The 18,420-nt window shown below is 41.8% G+C and overlaps 1 protein-coding gene and 1 long non-coding RNA gene across 6 annotated transcripts in view; one reads left to right on the top strand and one right to left on the bottom strand.

The window, feature by feature from the left end:
• Positions 1–18,420, bottom strand: part of LOC310847256 — a 116,413-nt gene that overhangs the window by 2,239 nt on the left and 95,754 nt on the right. The window lies entirely within an intron of this gene.
• RAE1 (ribonucleic acid export 1) lies at positions 992–18,102 on the top strand. Of its 5 annotated transcripts, none has more exons than XR_014565661.1 (14): positions 992–1,148; positions 3,400–3,496; positions 4,182–4,286; positions 5,801–5,893; positions 6,199–6,285; positions 6,900–6,986; positions 7,728–7,799; positions 8,031–8,138; positions 9,010–9,116; positions 9,236–9,311; positions 10,737–10,931; positions 11,164–11,249; positions 13,656–14,919; positions 15,279–18,102. XR_014565661.1 is itself a non-coding variant. In XM_083744615.1 (14 exons), exons 2-13 carry the CDS (start codon positions 3,407–3,409, stop codon positions 13,657–13,659), a joined length of 1,110 nt encoding a protein of 369 aa, XP_083600741.1. In that variant the 5' UTR covers positions 992–1,148; positions 3,400–3,406; the 3' UTR covers positions 13,660–13,686; positions 15,964–18,102. The 5 variants fall into 5 exon arrangements, 3 of the variants coding, with proteins under 3 accessions (XP_083600741.1, XP_083600743.1, XP_083600742.1); XR_014565662.1 differs by having other exon boundaries at positions 15,160–18,102; XM_083744615.1 differs by having other exon boundaries at positions 13,656–13,686; positions 15,964–18,102.

Genomic DNA, 18,420 nt, shown 5'->3' with positions numbered 1-18,420 from the left:
GTTTGTTAAGTGGTTGGACAGTGTTCTCAAAACTACCAACATTTGAGTTTGACCAAACTGGGGGAGGCAGTGGAAGACAGGAGTGCCTGGTGTGCTCTGGTCCATGGGATCACGAAGAGCCGGGCACGACTAAAAACAACAAGGTTTGGGACGACTGGCATAGAGGAAGTCAGAGAATGAGGAAAATTATCAGAGACTGAGTACTTTAGTTTTGATGGGCTTCCTAATTTACACTTGTTTAAATGGTAACACTTCTCTACAAAATTGTTTGCTTTCTAATTAAATGCTAAAGATTGCATTTCAGCTGGAGGAAGATCTTTATTAAATACCTCTTATTAAATATGTTTTTCAAGTTGAACCAATATAGTCAGAAGAAAGCATCACTAAGTTCAGTGGAGTTGTTAGAAGTGAAGATCACTGAGTTTAGCAGTTTCCTCCCCAGGAGGCGATATATAACATTGCTGATGTAGTCAAATGGTCTTTATGCTACGTACTGCTGCCTTGGGGTGCGCGCGCGAATGGTAACAGACCAACACAGCTAGCTCTTTTGGACGCCTCTTGAGGACAAGGAACCGAACTCTCCTTGGAGACGTGCCTATAGGGGGCGTTACGACGAGCTCCTGTACTTCAAAATTTCCCATTCCCTTACACCTGGCCACCTGTTAACCCCCTTCAAAAGCAGGTAAAATGCAAAATTAGATGCATCCGGATTCGTCGTTGAGCAAACTTCCCAACACCTCACAAGTAATAATAACAATTTTTAGAATCCAGATTTTTCCCTCCTGCGTGCCTTCAGCCAAAATTGTTGCCTTTGGCTAAACTGGAGCAACAGCCTAATCGCGGAACCGCGCGAGCATCGGAAGCCACCTTGCAATAATCTAAAAGCAGCGGCTCCTGCGGACAGACACAGCCTGCAAAAGAAAGGACCGACCGGGTAAAGCACGTGAGCGCCCGCCAGAGGCCACGCCCACCTTTAACCCGTGAACTGACGCCGGCGCCTACGAGTTCAGTTCTACGGTGACGCATGCGCAGCGTGGAGGGGCCTGCGTTCTGTTGCCGCGGGTCCGGGGTCTCCCTTGGCGCTCCGGCTGGAGAAGGAGGAGAGGGTCGCGCGGGGAAGGAGGACGGTCGGCCCCGGCCCGCCTGAGGTACGCTCCCCTTCCCTGCGCCTGGCCAGGCCCGCGTGTGGCGTCCGGGGCCGGCCTCGTGGCTCGCCAGGCCCTCCCGCTGGAGCCGTGGCACCTCGCGCATCTCTCCCCGGCTCCCTCTCCCGGCTTTCTCCGCGCCCGCTCTGTCCCCTTCAGCCGCGGCCCTTCCCTTGCTTGGCCGTGTCGTGTGGGTCCTTCCCCAGCTATGGTATGGGGGGGGGGGGGCAGGTAGCCCGCCCTTTCAAGCAGCGCAGTAGAGCCGCTTGAATGGAAGGACTTCCGCCCCACGTGCTGTCGGAGCAGGACTTACTTTATTCTTCAAGTCAGTTCAGAAATAATAATAATAATAATAATAATAATTTATTATTTATACCCCGCCCATCTGGCTGGGCCTCCCCAGCCACTCTGGGCGGCTTCCATAGAAACCAAAAATACACTAAAATGTCACACATAAAAAACTTCCCTGAACAGGGCTGCCTTATGATGTCTTCTGAATGTCAGGTAGTTGTTCATCGCTTTGACATCTGATGGGAAGGCGCCACTACCGAGAAGGCCCTCTTCCTGGTTCCCTGTAGCTTTGCTTCTCTCAATGAGGGAACCGCCAGAAGGCCCTCGGCGCTGGAGGAAAGAAAGAAAGGCAGAGAAAGGGGCAGATGGATGGCCACCCGTCATGGATGCTTCAGCTGAGGTTCTTGCATTGCAGGGGGTTGGACTAGATGACCCTTGGGGTCCCCTCCAACTCCACGGCTCACTGATTCTATTCGCCTCGACCTTGCTAACGGTCCTATGGGGATACCAGCAGTGTCCCCTGCCGTCCAGGTTTGTTGTAACTCAGGGGTCAGCAGACTTTTTCAGCAGGGGGCCAGTCCACAGTCCCTCAGACCTTGTGGGGGGACAGACTATATTATGAAGGGGAAAAAATATGAACGAATTCCTGTGCCCCACAAATAACCCAGAGATGCATTTTAAATAAAAGCACACATTCTACTCATGTAAAAACACACTGATTCCCAGACTGTCCGCGGGCCGGATTTCAAAGGCGATTGGGCTGGATCCTGAGCCTTAGGTTGCCTACCCATATTGTAACCACTACAGAGAACTCTGGAGAAAAAAACTATGCAGTTGCCCAAGGCGCAGCATGGGGGGGGGGGAGAGATACGCCCTACACTGTTGGGATGTCACCTTGAAACAGAGATCGTTATAATTTCTACAGGGATGTGTCTTGTACAATGTACAGCAATGAAAGCATGAATGCTTCATTACCCTTTTTAGTAACAGTTGGGAATATGTGCAAGGTATACATATGCTTTTCCTGGAAATGCACCTTTTTACACTTCTTGCGCTACGTAAAATTTTGAATTTTCCACAATGTGAACCAGCATTAAGGTAGAGAACAAAGTGCGCCCCCACTTACATTGTGATAGTTCTCCTTTCTGGGGCATAAAGAGCAGGGCGTTATCTGAATATTGAATTCAGGATTCAATCTTAAACACATTTACTTAAAGAATGAGTAACACCTCATTGAATAAAGTGGGACCTGCTTTTCAGTAAGCATGCACATGGTTGTGCCGCTTAATTCAGTGGCGGCGTTTATTTATAGACCACCCTTCAGTGCAAGGTTCCCAGGGCAGTGTACAGTATACAAAATTAAAACAGACAATAAAACACTACATAAAACAATATAAGTCACAGAAGTAGCACCAGTGAAATCCAGCAGAAGGCATGTCAACAACTGCTATGTAATCCTCAGGAAGGATACAGTCAAACCTCGGTTGTTGAACGTAATCCATTCTGGAAGCTCATTCGGCTTCCAAAACATTTGACAACCGAGGCACAGCTTCCGATTGGTTGCAAGAGCTTCCTGCACTCAAGCGGAAGCCGCGTCAGACATTCGGCTTTCAAAAACCGGAGCATTTACTTCGGAGTTTTCAGCGTTTGGGAACCAAAACGTTCAAAAACAGCCATTCGGGAACCAAGTTTTGACTGTAGAAGGTCTTCTCCCCAGTCACGCCTGCCTAACTTCAGATGATGGGTCTGGAGGGAGAATCCCAGATAAGGACTTTGGATAAGTCATGTGAAAGAAGGTGGTCCTTCAGATTTGCTTCTATGCCACTGTATTTGTGTGATTCAGGGCATAAATTTATTTTTGTAAAAAAATGAATTAAAAGTGGTCATATTATAAGGATGATGATTGTTGCATAGTCTGCATAGAAAATACTTCTATTTAAATTATTTTCAATTATTTTTACAGGGGCAAGATGAGTTTGTTTGGGTCAACATCAGGGTTTGGAACTGGAGGTACCAGCATGTTTGGCAGCACAGCTACAGATAATCACAACCCTATGAAGGTATATAGCCCCACTTTGCATCTCTTTGTTTTCACCTTCGCCTGACCCCCATATCCATGCCACCTCCCTTTTTCGTGCAAACTCCTTCCCTCATAGAGACCACTCCCATGCCAACCTTCTGCATCTTCCTCCTCCTATACATTGCACCTACTAAGCACCCTTTCCCCCTTCCATCCAGTTATGAAGCCATTATTCTGCAGTCTTTTCATAACCCCACTATCATCTTCACTCGCAATCCCATGTCACCTGTCCCTCCTTTTTTGCAACCCCGCCTTGTGCCCACCGTTTTCATATTCACTCAGATTTGTCTTCCGTCCTCTTTTGCTCAACTCTCCCTTGCACATAGACCACCCGCTTTTCCATGCCTCCTCTCCTCGTGTTCTGCAGCCCCCTTTTCGTGCACCCCCTGTGGTTATATATGCTGCTGTATATATAAGAGGAATAGGATTTTAAGAGCAAGCCTGTAAGCTAGCTTGTTCAGTTGGAAGAGGTTAAGTTTAATTGATGGATGTACATATATGGGTGTTTGCCTGTTAATAGAATACCTGTTGAGAATTTCTACTTTGAGTTGTGGACTTGATGTTCAAGATAGCACATAAATCCTCCAGTGGGGGCAGGGTGATGATATTCTTTTAGACATGTCTCCAGGCAGATATATTACTTCTAACTTTAATTTCTGTTCCAGGATATTGAAGTTACTTCACCACCTGATGACAGCATAGGCTGTTTAGCTTTCAGCCCACCAACATTGCCGGGGAATTTCCTTATTGCAGGATCTTGGGCAAATGATGTAAGTAACAAATGAAAGTAGGTATTGAGGCATACCATGCACTTTGCCTGCACTATTTTTACCGAATATGGGCAGCTGCTTCTTGCAGACAAAATGTGATAATCTTAATGTTTAAAGCAACTGTGTACCACTCTTTGAGACAAGTCTTTTGCAATATACTGACAGACTATAAAAAAGCATTAACAATTTAAATGTTTTTAAAAATATTGGTTGCCTCCTGTTAACAAGGAACATCTCCTGTTATTGGAATAGAGACTAATGATGATTTATTTTATATATGAATCACTTCCCATAAAACATTCCAAAATAATTTAATTGTTAAAAACATTAACAATTTGATGAAAAATAGAGGTAGGAATAGTATCTTAGCTTGCATATCTCTGGGCACACAGATGTAGACATATCATCCTTGTGTGCATTAATTGTTCACTCTTTTCTAATAGTACAATGTTATACATGTCTGCTCAGAAGTAAGTCCCATGGAGTTCACTGGGTCTTACTTCCAAGTGGATATTGCATTGCGGCCTCAAGGTATCCTACTTTGATTGGTGCATCTGTTGCGAATGAAGTTGTTTTAGCAGGCAAATTCTAAAATAATAGTCATGCTATACTGCAGTCTTATTCATACTTAATAAGCTTTTTTGAACAGTGGTACTTAGTCCTGGGAGTAAGCATTCATAGGATTAGGTTTGCATCTATTGTAGCAAAAATAAAAGTCCTGTGGCACCTTAAAAGCAACAAATTTATTGATGCTTTCATAAACCAGCGTCAGTTCAGCAGGAGGTTCTTTGGCCCAGTGTTTTCAAAACACCTGAAAACCCCCCAATAATATTTAGGGTAATATTGAGACCCATTGCAGCCCAGTGGCTTATCAAAAGCCTTAATAAAAACCTAAGGAAAGGGTTCACCAGATGGCTGCAATCTCACTACCTCCATTGTCTTGATGTAAAATGGAAAACTCACAAGACTTCAGGGTTGTTTTTGTTAGAATTCCTGCTCAATGATTGCAGTCATAGGATTGTTGTCTATCACATGATGGTGTATGTTTTGACTCCACAGAGTGGGAAGTGATGGAGTGAGGATGTTTGTGTTACTGGGTTCCGTGAAGTGGGACTATTGTCCTTTGTTCTTTCTCTTTACTATCTGATGCTAGAGAGAGAGGGAGCCATGTTGCAGTGCTCCGTGTGTGTTTATATGTAAATAAAGTAGATTAGCCAAAATGCTGAGTTGCTGAGGTCTGTTACGCAAGCTGCGAAGACTCTGCGGATTCCTAAGTGTGCTGGTGTCTGTTGGCATCGGTCGCTGTGATGTTCGGGCTGAAGAAAGCTTGAAGCTCCCGAACGAACGACCAGGAGGGAGAGAACATGCCAGTCGGGCATGTGTCTCTACCAGGGTCCTACTCAAGTGTAGGACGAGCTCCTGACAGTTTTAAGGGAAACAATGTAAACAACTGTACATTAAGAGTGGTGTACAAATGAATCTTACTTTAAAATTATTCTGTCTCTTTACTTCAGGTTCGTTGTTGGGAAGTCCAGGATAACGGGCAGACAATTCCAAAAGCACAGCAGATGCACACAGGACCTGTGCTAGACGTTTGCTGGAGTGACGTACGTCCTTTTATTGCACAAGAAGTATTCTTAAAGATCTGTAATGTTTCTTTGGGAAATCTGAAGGCTATATAGCTTCTCCTTCAGTGGAGAAGGATGGAAGAGTTGGGTGGAAAAACCTCTTTATAATAACCTGCATCCACTAAATGGTGTGATCCTGTCCTGAAAATTCTAATGTTCTTTTCTACAATATCAGGAGATCTATGCCCTTGATATGTTGTCACACTCGGACATGTATTTTAGAAACAGATAAAATACTATGGATTTTATATTTCCCACCCACACCTTCTCTTGTCATTATATAGGATGGGAGTAAAGTGTTTACAGCATCTTGTGATAAAACTGCCAAAATGTGGGATCTCAACAGCAACCAGGCAATACAAATTGCACAGGTATGATTTTTTTCATAGTCTTTTATAGAAAAGCTGAATAGAAGTGCATTTAAATGAAGTGCTATTCAGATAAATGTTGAGAGTTTTGATCCATCTTCATTAGAATGGGGAAGCTTTCTTACGTATGGTCTGCATTACCTTAATAGAAAGCTGTCAGGGGTCACATTCTAGTAGTGGGTAGGCTAAACTAAAAAGTGGGCCAAGCCTGCACAACCTATTTCCCATGGATACAGGGGTATATATTTAATTCTTAGTACACTCCAGGTTCACCTATCAATTTTCTCCATAGATGCTTCAAACAGAGCTTGTAAGAAGATAGGAGAGAAAAGCTGTACAGTACCCTTTATATTCCCTAAGTTTTGCAAAAGGCAGAACTTTGCTCTGTCCTCCCATGCCTGTGTGAAATGGGGGGAAGTGCAAGAATGCTAATGTGATTAGTGTTTGCTTTGCATTGCTAACTGTGTCCATCAAAAGAGAAGGTACAAGGCGAGACGAGGCTTGCTTTGCAAAAGAAGAAAAAGCAGTGGTCTTCATTCCAGTTATGTCTACACCCACCCTAAAATGCATGAATGAGCCTTATTCTAGACATATTTTAAAACCTTCTTGTCCTTTAGCATGAAGCTCCTGTAAAGACTGTCCATTGGATTAAAGCACCAAATTATAGCTGTGTGATGACTGGAAGCTGGGATAAAACTCTGAAGGTAGGATGTGGATATTTTGATTGCATTAATGCTGCTCTACATATTTGAAAAAGTTTTCAGCAGATTTTGCGTACCATGTATTATGCAGAAAATAATGAGTTCCGTGTTTTGTTTTGTTGTTTGTAGCATTATTGTATGCGGTACAATTGTGTGCATGTTTACTTAGAAGCAAGCCCTGCTGCATTTAGTGGGCCTTTCTTCCAAATAAGTGTGCCTAACATTTCTGCTTGAGGGTGTGATGTATGAACTGGAAGCTCCTGGTTGTAATCCATTCGAGGCCATGAGCTCCCTCGACTGTTAAAGGGTCCACTTGCTGTACTCCTTTGGTGCCCTAGTTTGTATCATAGGAGTAATCCCAGTTCCTCCCTTAAAAGGTTGCTCTAAGAATGATAAAGAATGCATGTGAAATGCCCAGAGTCCTTAGCCAGCTATACAGTGCTTGTTTATATAGTAGTATCTATTATTAATATGACTTCAGTGTGTAAAAGCACACTGAAATGCTTTGAGCAAAGTCACTATTTCAGCTTGCAAAGATTGTGACAAAACACATACTCTCAGTTCATCCTTGAGACCATCTTTGAACCAAAACCCCTCACCCCATTCATCGTTGTATTGACTTGCAATACACAGGCTTTCCAAAACCAGTCTTAGTTAAGGACATGGAGACAGCATAGTCAGTTTTGCTAAGATAGCCTGTACAATACCTTATGTGTGGGATTGTTGATGTTTTTCATTTTTTAGTTCTGGGACACCCGATCACCCACGCCAATGATGACCCTGCAGTTGCCTGAGCGGTGCTACTGTGCTGATGTAGTAAGTCAGAGATCTTTTGGCGTGTGTTTGCATGAAAACATGCTGTCGTTTGCCATTTGTTTAGCTGTCTTTCTACCACAGTAATTAATATGCTGAGTTTGTATTAAGTGTTGCCGTTATCATTTTAGGCAAGTGCTTTTGCTGTTCGTTTTGACTTTATGTAAATTTTGATTCAGATGAGAATTTAAAAGTTTTATTTTCTACTTTTTACTTTAATTTATCTTGTTTCAGGTATACCCTATGGCTGTTGTAGCTACTGCAGAGAGAGGCTTAATAGTTTATCAGTTAGAGAATCAGCCTTCTGAATTTAGAAGAATAGACTCTCCACTTAAGCATCAGGTAATAATTAAACTTGAGTTAACTTGTCTTGATTTATAGGAAGTTGGCCTTCTTTAAGTTGTGCCTAAATCAATACTTTTAAAAATAGTATTTCTAGCAGTTGTTCTATGTATGTGATAGATTATTATTTTTTAGCATCATGGGCCAAATTCTATAATTTGTTTACATAAATAACTGTCATTATCACTACTGGGATCTCAAATTTTATTCTTAGCTGTTCTTTTGAGAGGGATAAGAATCAAAACTGGTTGGAAGAATAGCTTATTAGAAGAACCCCCCAAAATGACTTTGCCAGCATATATCTTATTGCAAAGAACTTAAATTTGATAATCTAGAATTCAAAAATGCTATTTCAAGTGTTTAAGAGAACTTGAGCTTACACATATGGAATTTTAAAACACTTTTCTTTGGCACGCAGACCTCCATGCCATAATGCAAATCACTTTGAAAATTTCTTCAGTTACTGAGAAGGTTTGTTTTATGGCATGGTGGGCTACCGTTTGAGAAACCCAAAGTGAGTTACTTGAAACTTGGCCTTCATCCTTTGAGTGCAGCCAGAAATTGATGCCTGAGAAATAACTACTTCCCAAAGGTCCTTGAATATTTGGACCTGTTCTTCCCATTGGGATTTGAATCATACACAATTCCTTGGCAAAATCTTTGAAAATCCTGTTAGAGGTCTCCTAACTATTCAGTCGCTTTCATGTTGCATTGTCCCTGCTAATGCTTTAGGCTTGTTTGCTAGCCGACTGGAGTTGCAATCCTATATACACTTATGTGGGAATAAGTCCTATTGACCTTAGTGGGATTTGTTTTGGAGTAGATATGTATAAGATGGTGCCATAAAATGCAACCTCTATCCCCCATTTAGCATCGCTGTGTTGCTATCTTTAAAGACAAAGTGAACAAGCCAACAGGGTTTGCCCTTGGAAGCATCGAAGGAAGAGTAGCCATTCATTACATTAACCCACCAAATCCGTAAGTATCTTGAAATGGGCTGCAAGCTGCCCACTTAGGCTTGCATGGAACATGGGCTTGTAGAAGTAGGAAATCTGTTGCGTGCAATGTGAAATGACAAATGCTTTTTTTTCTTCCAGTGCCAAAGACAACTTCACCTTCAAATGTCATCGTTCCAATGGCACAAATACATCTGCACCTCAGGATATCTATGCTGTAAGTATTTCGCACGACATCCAATAAGGATCCTCCAGGGCTGCTGAAAGTTATCCAGACCAAGTATAGATATGATGTCAAATCTGGAGTCTTCGTTCTTTGACATTTTGTCCCTAAAGAGAAATTTTGCTTCTGTCTAAAGGCAGAAAACTGACATCTGTAACAATCAGAATGTGAGTCGCTGAAGAATTTGTGCCTGCTACATTTTCAACCCGATTTTTTTTTATTCCAGTAAAATACGTTCTTGAGTGAAGAAAATGACATTTCCCCATGCCCTTGGGACAGATGGTCAGATACTTCTCTATATAATAGCCAGTTTCCAATATTCTCTCCTAGCATTTTGTTCCTCTTTAGCATGTTTAGTAACTGGGACTTAGAGCTACGGATTCCATTGAGTTAACTAGGACAAAGCAAATGGGACCCGGTTTGGGAAACATTTTGGAGCAGTAAGCCCCCCCCCAAAGAAAATACTGGGATTACCAGGCCAAGGATATCGCTTGAGTGTATATCTTGATTTTCTACCATAAGATCTAATGCACACAGACCTTTTGTTTCCGTGGGGGAAAACTTAAAGTTGCACGTGGCAGTGTTGGGCCCAAAACCTGCTCCCTACCCGTAAAACTGGGTGTCCTAGTCACTTTTGGCAGACACCATGGGAACAGAGACCAGTATTCATCTTATGCAGCTCTAGCAGATGTCAGTGGAGGGAAAACTTGTTTGTGGTCGTTCTCCCCACCTTTGCCGAAACAAGGAGCCAGATTCTGGCTTGGAAAGAGGGAAGCATGCCTTACCCCTCTTTCTGGGCCTGGAGGCTACGGTTTGTTGGGGATAACAGCCGGTAGGGCCAGCTTTTAAGAAGCAGTTCAGACTCCACCTTGTGCTTAGTGTAGTGGGGTGGGTGAGGAAGGACCAAAGAACAATGGTTCATCTCCTTTCCTCCTCCAGTCCTTCCCGGTGACCATTGCCTTTGTGAGCAGAGCTAGTTGTGGTGTCAGTTCTGCTTCAGTGGTATAAAACTGGGAGGTGGGGGAAGGGTGATAAAGTATTTCGGGGAAGTATTAGAAACTGTCAAGTAATAGACCTTTTTTATTATTATTAACATGAATGAACTTTGTTGTTTTGGTCTGAAATGACTAAACAAAGCTTGCGATGACTTTTTTAAAAAATACATCATTTGCATCCTTTCCGAACTTTGTTGGTTCAGCTGTTAACTTTCAAACTGATCCATATAAGACTTTTGTTCACTTTTGGAACTGGTGTTTGAATGTCAATATTTTCCTCTTCCTTCCTCATCCCTCTTTTGCTATCATGTCTCTTAGGTTATAAGCCCGAGAGCGCAAACTGATACCGTGTAAGTCACTCGAAATGTTTTTCAAAGAGTGGCGTGAAAATGCTTAAATTAAATTTTAAATGATTACTTTGAAGGTTAATGGGATCGCCTTTCACCCTGCCCACGGCACCCTTGCAACGGTAGGATCTGATGGCAGATTCAGCTTTTGGGATAAAGATGCGCGGACGAAGCTAAAAACCTCAGAACAGCTGGACCAGCCAATATCTGCTTGCTCCTTCAACCACAACGGCAATATATTTGCATATGCGTCTAGTTACGATTGGTCAAAGGTGAGTTGGCTGAAACGTAAAGAGAGCATCTTTTAATAGATGTTGTTGGAGAAATTCGGCATCTCAGTTAAACTAAAATATCTAGAAAGAGAAAGAAATACACCTAGTACCATGGCACAATATCTGAATGCAGCCAGAGCCCCACTTACTTGCAAGGCGTTAAATAAAATACTTGGTTAAGGTTTAATTTGTTACTGCTGTGTAATACAACTGTATTTAACCATTTTTGCAGGGGCATGAATTCTATAATCCGCAAAAGAAGAACTATATATTTCTGCGCAATGCTGCCGAAGAGTTAAAACCCAGAAATAAGAAGTAGTGAGTATAATTCGGACCATCCTTGTAGCACTGCTTTCTTGCCACATGCCCCCTCCTCATCGATCTCTTTCCAGTTGTCTGTCTTGGATTGGTAACCCTTAGCAGGGGTCTCTGTGACGGTTACCAAAGTACGTTCTTATGGGCTGGAAAAGTACCCTTTGACTAGTGTGTTCCATGCTGCCCAGGAATGCCTGACATTTGCATGAAGACTTGCCAGTTTTCTTAATAGTAGCAAAATCCCTGCACTGGACCAAGAAACAGTTGTTGCATCCTAAGTACTTGCCAGTAATTTATGAATACTACAGAAAAAGTGTGCTTTGCAATAATTCTCAGCAAACCTTTTTTTCTTACTGGATTGAGAACTGGGGGCTAATGAGTGTTGGGGAAAGTCAGTTTTTGTGATTTTAGATTTTTCCGAGGTTTTCTTTTTCATGGAATTGTGAATTTAATATTAATCTGCTGCCAATGTGTACCCTTTTTTTGGTCTTAGACATATTTTTCTACTCATGTATGCGGGCTATGTACTGAAGGCAAAAAAAATCCCAGAATAAACCCAAATTAAGTTTTGATGCATTCTAGGAATAATTCAGTTCTGATTTTGCTGCAAACTGTGCCTAGGTTGTGGTTTTGAGATGTGGGCGACTCACTAGGGGGATAGAGTTGCATAGCACAAGCCCTCTCTGGTGATACATTAACATGCAACAGTGGATAAGGTGACTACAGACCCAGGGACTCCGTGCCATGTAGAAATACTGTTGTGCCTGTGTTTCCGTGAACTCTTGCCTGGTCTTTGGATGCAAGGTAGCGGGCGAACAATACAATGTCTCTGCATTGCACTGTGCCCATGTCTGCAGTAGCAAGAAAAAGAAAGGGCCTTATCATAGCTAAAAGGACAGTTTCATATACATGTGCCACATAATAGGACCACTTCTGTACCCTAATCTGTGTCTTAAAAGAGCTGCAGATGCAACTATTTCCAAGTAGAGAAAGCATTCCTAACTCCACTAATATTGCATAGCGCTAGGCGGCTAAACCTCATCAGAACACAACTAAGTAGAAATGGTTCAGAGGCTTATGTAATGTGCATCTAGTCCAGGCTTATTCACATTGGGGAATCTGCTGTTCAAAACGTCAAAGGATTTTCTTACAAAAAGGTTGATGCCGATTTCCGTTTTATAATGAATGGAAGGGGGGGGGGCTGAATTTGTATACAAATACGCTTCTGTCAGAATTTTTTCTGTAAGCACATATGTTGTAAAACGCGCTATCATTTAAATAAAACTGTTTTGAATTTGAACAAAACCTTATGTAAGTACTTCAGTTGTCAGCACTGGTGAACTGAGGGATCAGAGGCAAAATATTTTAAACCACTCTTATTAAATGATTTCATGGAATCTCAACCAGTCTCTTGTTTTGTATTGTTCACAAATTAATGTCTGCTGCTGAGCTAAAGAATTCAGTGGCCAACTCTGACTGATACGCAAGTGAAAGGCCTGTTCTTTTTCAATAGTTTTTTGTTTGGCAGCTGAATGTGAGTAGCTCCCTTTTCACGGATAGGAACATAGGGAGCTGTTGAACTATTTGGCCGTCTAGCCCAGTATTCCCTCTTGTGGCTGGCAGTGTCTCTGGGCTTTGCAACAGAAAGGCTTTTCTGAGTCCTTCCACCAGAGATCCTTAAAGCACATGCTCTACGCATGAGCTATGATGGTTCCATTATGGTACAGATAGCCTGAATTCAAGAACAAAAAATAAGTTCTATGGAATCTCTGATCAAAAGGGCCACTTTCCACAAAATGCAAGGATGCATGAAAACCATTTGACCAATACCTTGCTTAAAAGGTTCTTAACCTCAACATGGGCCTCTTTGAATAATGGCATAGTTTCCTATAGGGCCATGTATCACGTGTCTGCCAATTCTATATGTGAAGGTCCTGGGGAACCAGCATCCATATGACAAGATTATACCCTGCATTTTGTATAACCAGCCCAGAATTGTCTGCTCTGAAGGCCTTGGAGATGCATGTTGCTTATGTATAGCTGTATTTATAATGGCAGTGTGGTATACACCCAGTACTTTGGATGCAACTACAGTACTTTGAATAGCCAGTAAATAAGATAGCATCGAACATCTCGAAGAGGTGAAACTGATACAGAATTAAAAGCTTCCAGTGCCAAATTCATTACTTTCACTATCAGCTCAATCTTTTCCTCAAGGCAAGCTCCCCTCGTGCTGCTTCTAGTTGTCATGTAGTTAACTTTTAGCCACTAGCAGTTCTTGCCTTCTTTGGTAGGGCTGGGTGTTTGTTTGTTTTTTTAGCATTCGTGTTCTGCTGAAATGCAAATGGACTATTGCAGACTTAATGCTTATCCTTTCTGATTATAAAAGCAACATCTTTCATTTTGCAGTTAAATCTTGTGGAGGTCAGAAGCCTAGCAGGTAACAACGGTGTGTGTACGTGTGTGACCTGTGCAGAGCAAATATTCCCTGGCTTCACTAGAGCTATCGCCTGCTTATCTGTGTAGTAAATTGAGCATAGTATATATTTCCCTTTTTTAGTGAGTGGCGTGGCAATTTAGTGAAACCCCACGATCGACACATGCAGTTTTGATGTTCCTTCCAAAATGGTTGGTGAAATTGCAGGAGCAGACTGGATTTTACTCTGTAATTCTGGCTCGCTTTTGCAAGAAAGCTTAGCATTATGTTCGCATTATGCAGTTTTAAGCATCATGCTTATTTGCTAGCCTGACTACTTTTGGTGAGATGGTTGCTGTTTTCTCATAGGGCACTCACATGGCAATTTATATTGACATTCAGATATGAATCAGTCCTTTACTTCCTTTTTGTTTATGTAAAACCCAGGTCCGTGCCTGATAAAGCAACTTATTTACAACCACTCTGCAAATCCATACTGAAAGGGGAACTTGGAACAGATCCAGATCTTCCTTTCTTTTTACCACCCTCTTTGTTTTTATCCTTGAGAGCAAGTTAGGAGTATAGCGTAGGAACCCGATAGAGCTGAAATGATAAACTTGGTTCCCCAAAGACTTTTATAACAAGCTAGCAGGCTGCTATTTTCGTATGAGTTTTAGTTGATTATATGAGCACATTCCTTCAGAAATGCCCTCATTCAGGAATCTATATTCTGTTTACCTTTTGATGCACCTGCAGGGAGTATCACTTGTGTTATGTTTCTGTGCTTTGTGAGTGAGGAGAACAATTTGAGGGCAAGTCCAGAGTTAAGCAGAGTTTGATTGCCTTTTTATGCATGCTGTTAGAGCATTTTGTGCATTAGCTGATACAGCTTTCTGAAGATAAGTGTCTTGGCTTTGTGGATGAGGCAGAAAACGAGAATGGATTCTTCCTGTAGCCTTCATAGTTATTTTGAGATGAACGTGATAAACGAGGAGTGGACTGCTTTAAATTGAAGTTTTAAATCAAGTTTCCCATTTGCACACCAGATATTTCATATAAAAAATAATTATCACTGAGAGCTTGATTTATAACTAAATAAGGTTCTTAAGCTATATTGAAGGGTCTATATTGCTGTTTTTTTAAAAAAATTATAGCATTTTTGTTTTAGCAAATGGGTACAGAATACATTGCTTATTTATGAAATTTCCATGTTGTCCCAAAACCAAATTTCTGAGCGCAGCTACTAGTTCTCAGCTAGTTCTCAGCTGCCAATCACCCATTCCCACCACCCTTCTGAGTAATGCCCCTCCCCACCTTCTCACTATATAGAAGGGTCTGGAAACTTCTGTTTCAGTGTATCTGAAGAAGTGTGCATGCACACAAAAGCTCATACCAAGAACTGACTTAGTTGGTCTTTAAGGTGCTACTGGAAGGAATTTTTTTTTTGTTTTGACTATGGCAGACCAACACGGCTACCTATCTGTAACTAGTTCTCAGCTATTAGCAATATCTCCATCTTGCTGTAAGAGATTCTGGAATTTATTCTGCAGTGCATGCTGAGTTCATGCAGGACACTGCCCAGGCCTATTGAACGTCAACATTGCCCCCCATATCAGTCAATACTCCTATCATTCCCATGGACTCCAGATTTCAGGGAGAAGATCACTTGAAATGTCCAACCTATATTTCAGGAAAGTTGTTCTCCGTTGTGCATCTTCTTAAGGAACTGGCTTCAAAAAGAGCTGCAGAATTTCCCCAAACACAGCATGAAAACTAAAATAAAAAATATCCTAAAGAATCAAACGTATAGGAGTCAGTCCCTATACAGTAGGGAAGATTAGCCTGTGGCTGTCTAGATTTATTTATTTTGTAAAATAAATGAAATGTATTTTATGAAACTTAGATGTATTAAGGCTCTAAATGCAGCAAATAAACAATAAATTCATGTAGCATTCCTGGCATAGCCAAAAGCAGAGAATGAAAGGGAGTACGGGAAAGTAGGAACTGCCAGCCCCTTTTGCCATCCTGTTAAACCGAAGTGCTTGAATTAGCAGCATGGTGTGGCTCAGTCTGTCTGCGAAGTTATTTCCAGTGTTTCAAGAGAAATCTTATCCATACACAACTCTTCAGGGCTGTCATGCTCCTTGAGTGTTTGCTTGGACACTAGTGGAACAAGGTTGAATGAATTAGCCCCTGGAGTGCCTCCCTATTCTATTTCTGATCTAAGGTCTTTGAGGGCTGGAGTTGAGTTTTATAAATAAGCACCCTTACGAGTCCTCTTGTTCTTTTTTTGTTTTGAAGGTACCACAGGAACTTCAACTGAGGAAGGTGTCTCTCTACCCAGAAGTTAGCTAGCCTTCTTCCTTGTGTCATCTTACCTGTAGCAGCCAAAATGCTTAAACTATACTACTGGGTTTTTATTTTTCTTCTCCTCCTAAACCTTTTTATCGATATGTTTTTGTTCTGTGGGAACTGCCTCTGGTTTTCCTTAAGCTCTCCTCCTATGGGTTGACCTATGTCAACATTTCTACCCGCTTCTACAAGGGCGTATTTTTGAGTCAACTTGCATAGGATTGCACAGTAATGGTACATGATACTACTAGCAGATGCTTTAAACTGAGCTATAGAACATTAACAGGCAGACAATCACCTGTAGCTTAAACATGTGCACCCAAAGGCTCACATAGCTGAACAACAGGTGCAAAATTGTATCATCTGCCTTCTCCATCCTTGCCAAGAACAAAACAGTCTCCAGTTCGTTTCCAGGGCACCTTGAAAAATTCATTGGAGGCTTAGCAAGGGGCTTCCTTCCATGATCAGTAAAGGTGTAAAAGCATCCTCGTCCCTGACATGGTCTGAGGGTGCATGATGGTCCCTTTCTGGTCAGTGCCTGCATGAATAGGAGACTGCTTGAGAACCTCATGTGCATCACCTTGCGTTTCTTGATGGGAAAAATGTGAGATGTAAATATAGTAAATAAGAGATAAACAATGGTCTGGCCAAGACTACTGCTGTTCCCCTGCAATGTGAAACATCTGTATTGCGTAACGAACTTTTCATGTGATGGTGAGGATCAATGGTTCCAGCAAGCACCCTGCATAAAGTGGGGGGGGGGGGATGCTGTAAGAAAGCAGCTCTTCCTCAGCAAGCTGGTTAATCTGAAGAAGGCTCCCTACTTGCAGAATGCCTGGAGGCTTGCCATCCCTGGTGTCTCCCTCTTCCCCTACCCCTCCCTTGGCCAAAAATAATCATTTTCAGTTGCAATACATTCCTGCATCTTCACTGCTCTGCCTTAAGGTCTGCTGTATGCGACCACCCTCTACGCCAGTCACAATAACAATCGGCCATGACAAAAGACACCAAATCTGAATCCTAGCTTTTTCTAACGTGTATTGGTTTAGTTTATGCCTGAGGAAAAGCCTCTGGCGTTCCCTTGCCTTCATCATTCAGGCCTTGCTTCTTACCATAAATTGGCAAATTGCAAGGAGAAAGGGGAAAAGAATTGTGTTCATGCTCCCTTGCTCTTTCATTCAAAATAGTATTCCTAGTTAATCTGGGCTGGATGTCCAATGGCCTTCTGCAGCTAGCCACATTTAAGTGGGTGGTGTACAATTGGACCAATCTTTGTGATCCATTGTACATGTTCTAGATTGTATTTATGATAATATTCCTGCACTGTCCAAGGGTTAGCTGAGGTTCTCTATCACCAACTCTGCGTAAACCCTGCTTTCTAATGCATTTATGTGATCTACAAGGGCTTTATGAGGTGGTAAGTGGACTGTACCACGACAGATTGTAGATAGTGGATCATAACCAAATGTCCTTCCCTTAATCATCATCATCAGTTCTGTGCATCAGAATCCAGCCTTATCTCTGATATGCTGGTTTTCTATGTGCTTGATTTTTCTATTCTTTCATGAAGATATGTTCAGCCATGTGCTCTCAGTCTGAAATGAAACAGTCCAGCTCTTTGGTGTGAATCAGACCTAATTTTGAAACCTTTAGAAAAGTTTTTTCCAAAGGTTTCAAAATTAGGTCTGAACATTGAGTGTTCTCAATCTTTTGACGTATGTAAGAATCCAGTCTTAATCCAGATTGAAAGTAGTCAAATTTATGACTTCCGTTGAAGAGAAGTAACAACCTTCATTTATAAAAAAAATCTGGCCCACCAGCACACACACAGACCCCACCCTCCACCCCATGTAATATGCCACACATTGTAATCTTGATGACAAAAAGAAATGGATCACAGGACTGGTCGCAAGCAGTAAAACTTGAATTTATGTGACTTTCTTGTATAAATCTGACCTGTGGGGTGAATATAATATGCATCTAGGAATAACTGTGATCCCTGGGTTATTGGTTTAAGACTATATCTGCTAGAAAAAGCAGCCCGTCATGTCACTTGAATTTATAGCAAAATAAAATGTGCAGGATGGCTATCTTACGTTAATTCTGTGCTTTCTCCCCCAGTGGTTGTAAGGAGAGAAGAGAGTGTGTTGCATTGAACTCTTTACTAGTTTATCTCCTCTTCTTAGAATTTAATGAAATTACATCCCACCTTTCTTCTAAAGACAAAAAATTATAACATCGCCCAAACATGTTTGCCAAAATGGCCTACCTAGTAACACAAAGTATTATAAAGACAATATATTGGAATCCAGTGAATTGCTTGCTGGAAAAGTTACAGGATATTTGATCTAGCATTTATAGATACATAATCTTAAGATGTACACAAATACCAGTTTGGATTCTTGT

Source organism: Podarcis gaigeae, assembly GCF_964106915.1.
Source record: "Podarcis gaigeae genome assembly, chromosome: 6".
Taxonomy (NCBI): Eukaryota; Metazoa; Chordata; class Lepidosauria; order Squamata; family Lacertidae; genus Podarcis; species Podarcis gaigeae.
Note: the sequence above shows the minus strand (reverse complement) of the source record. Positions and strands in the feature narration are given on the sequence as shown.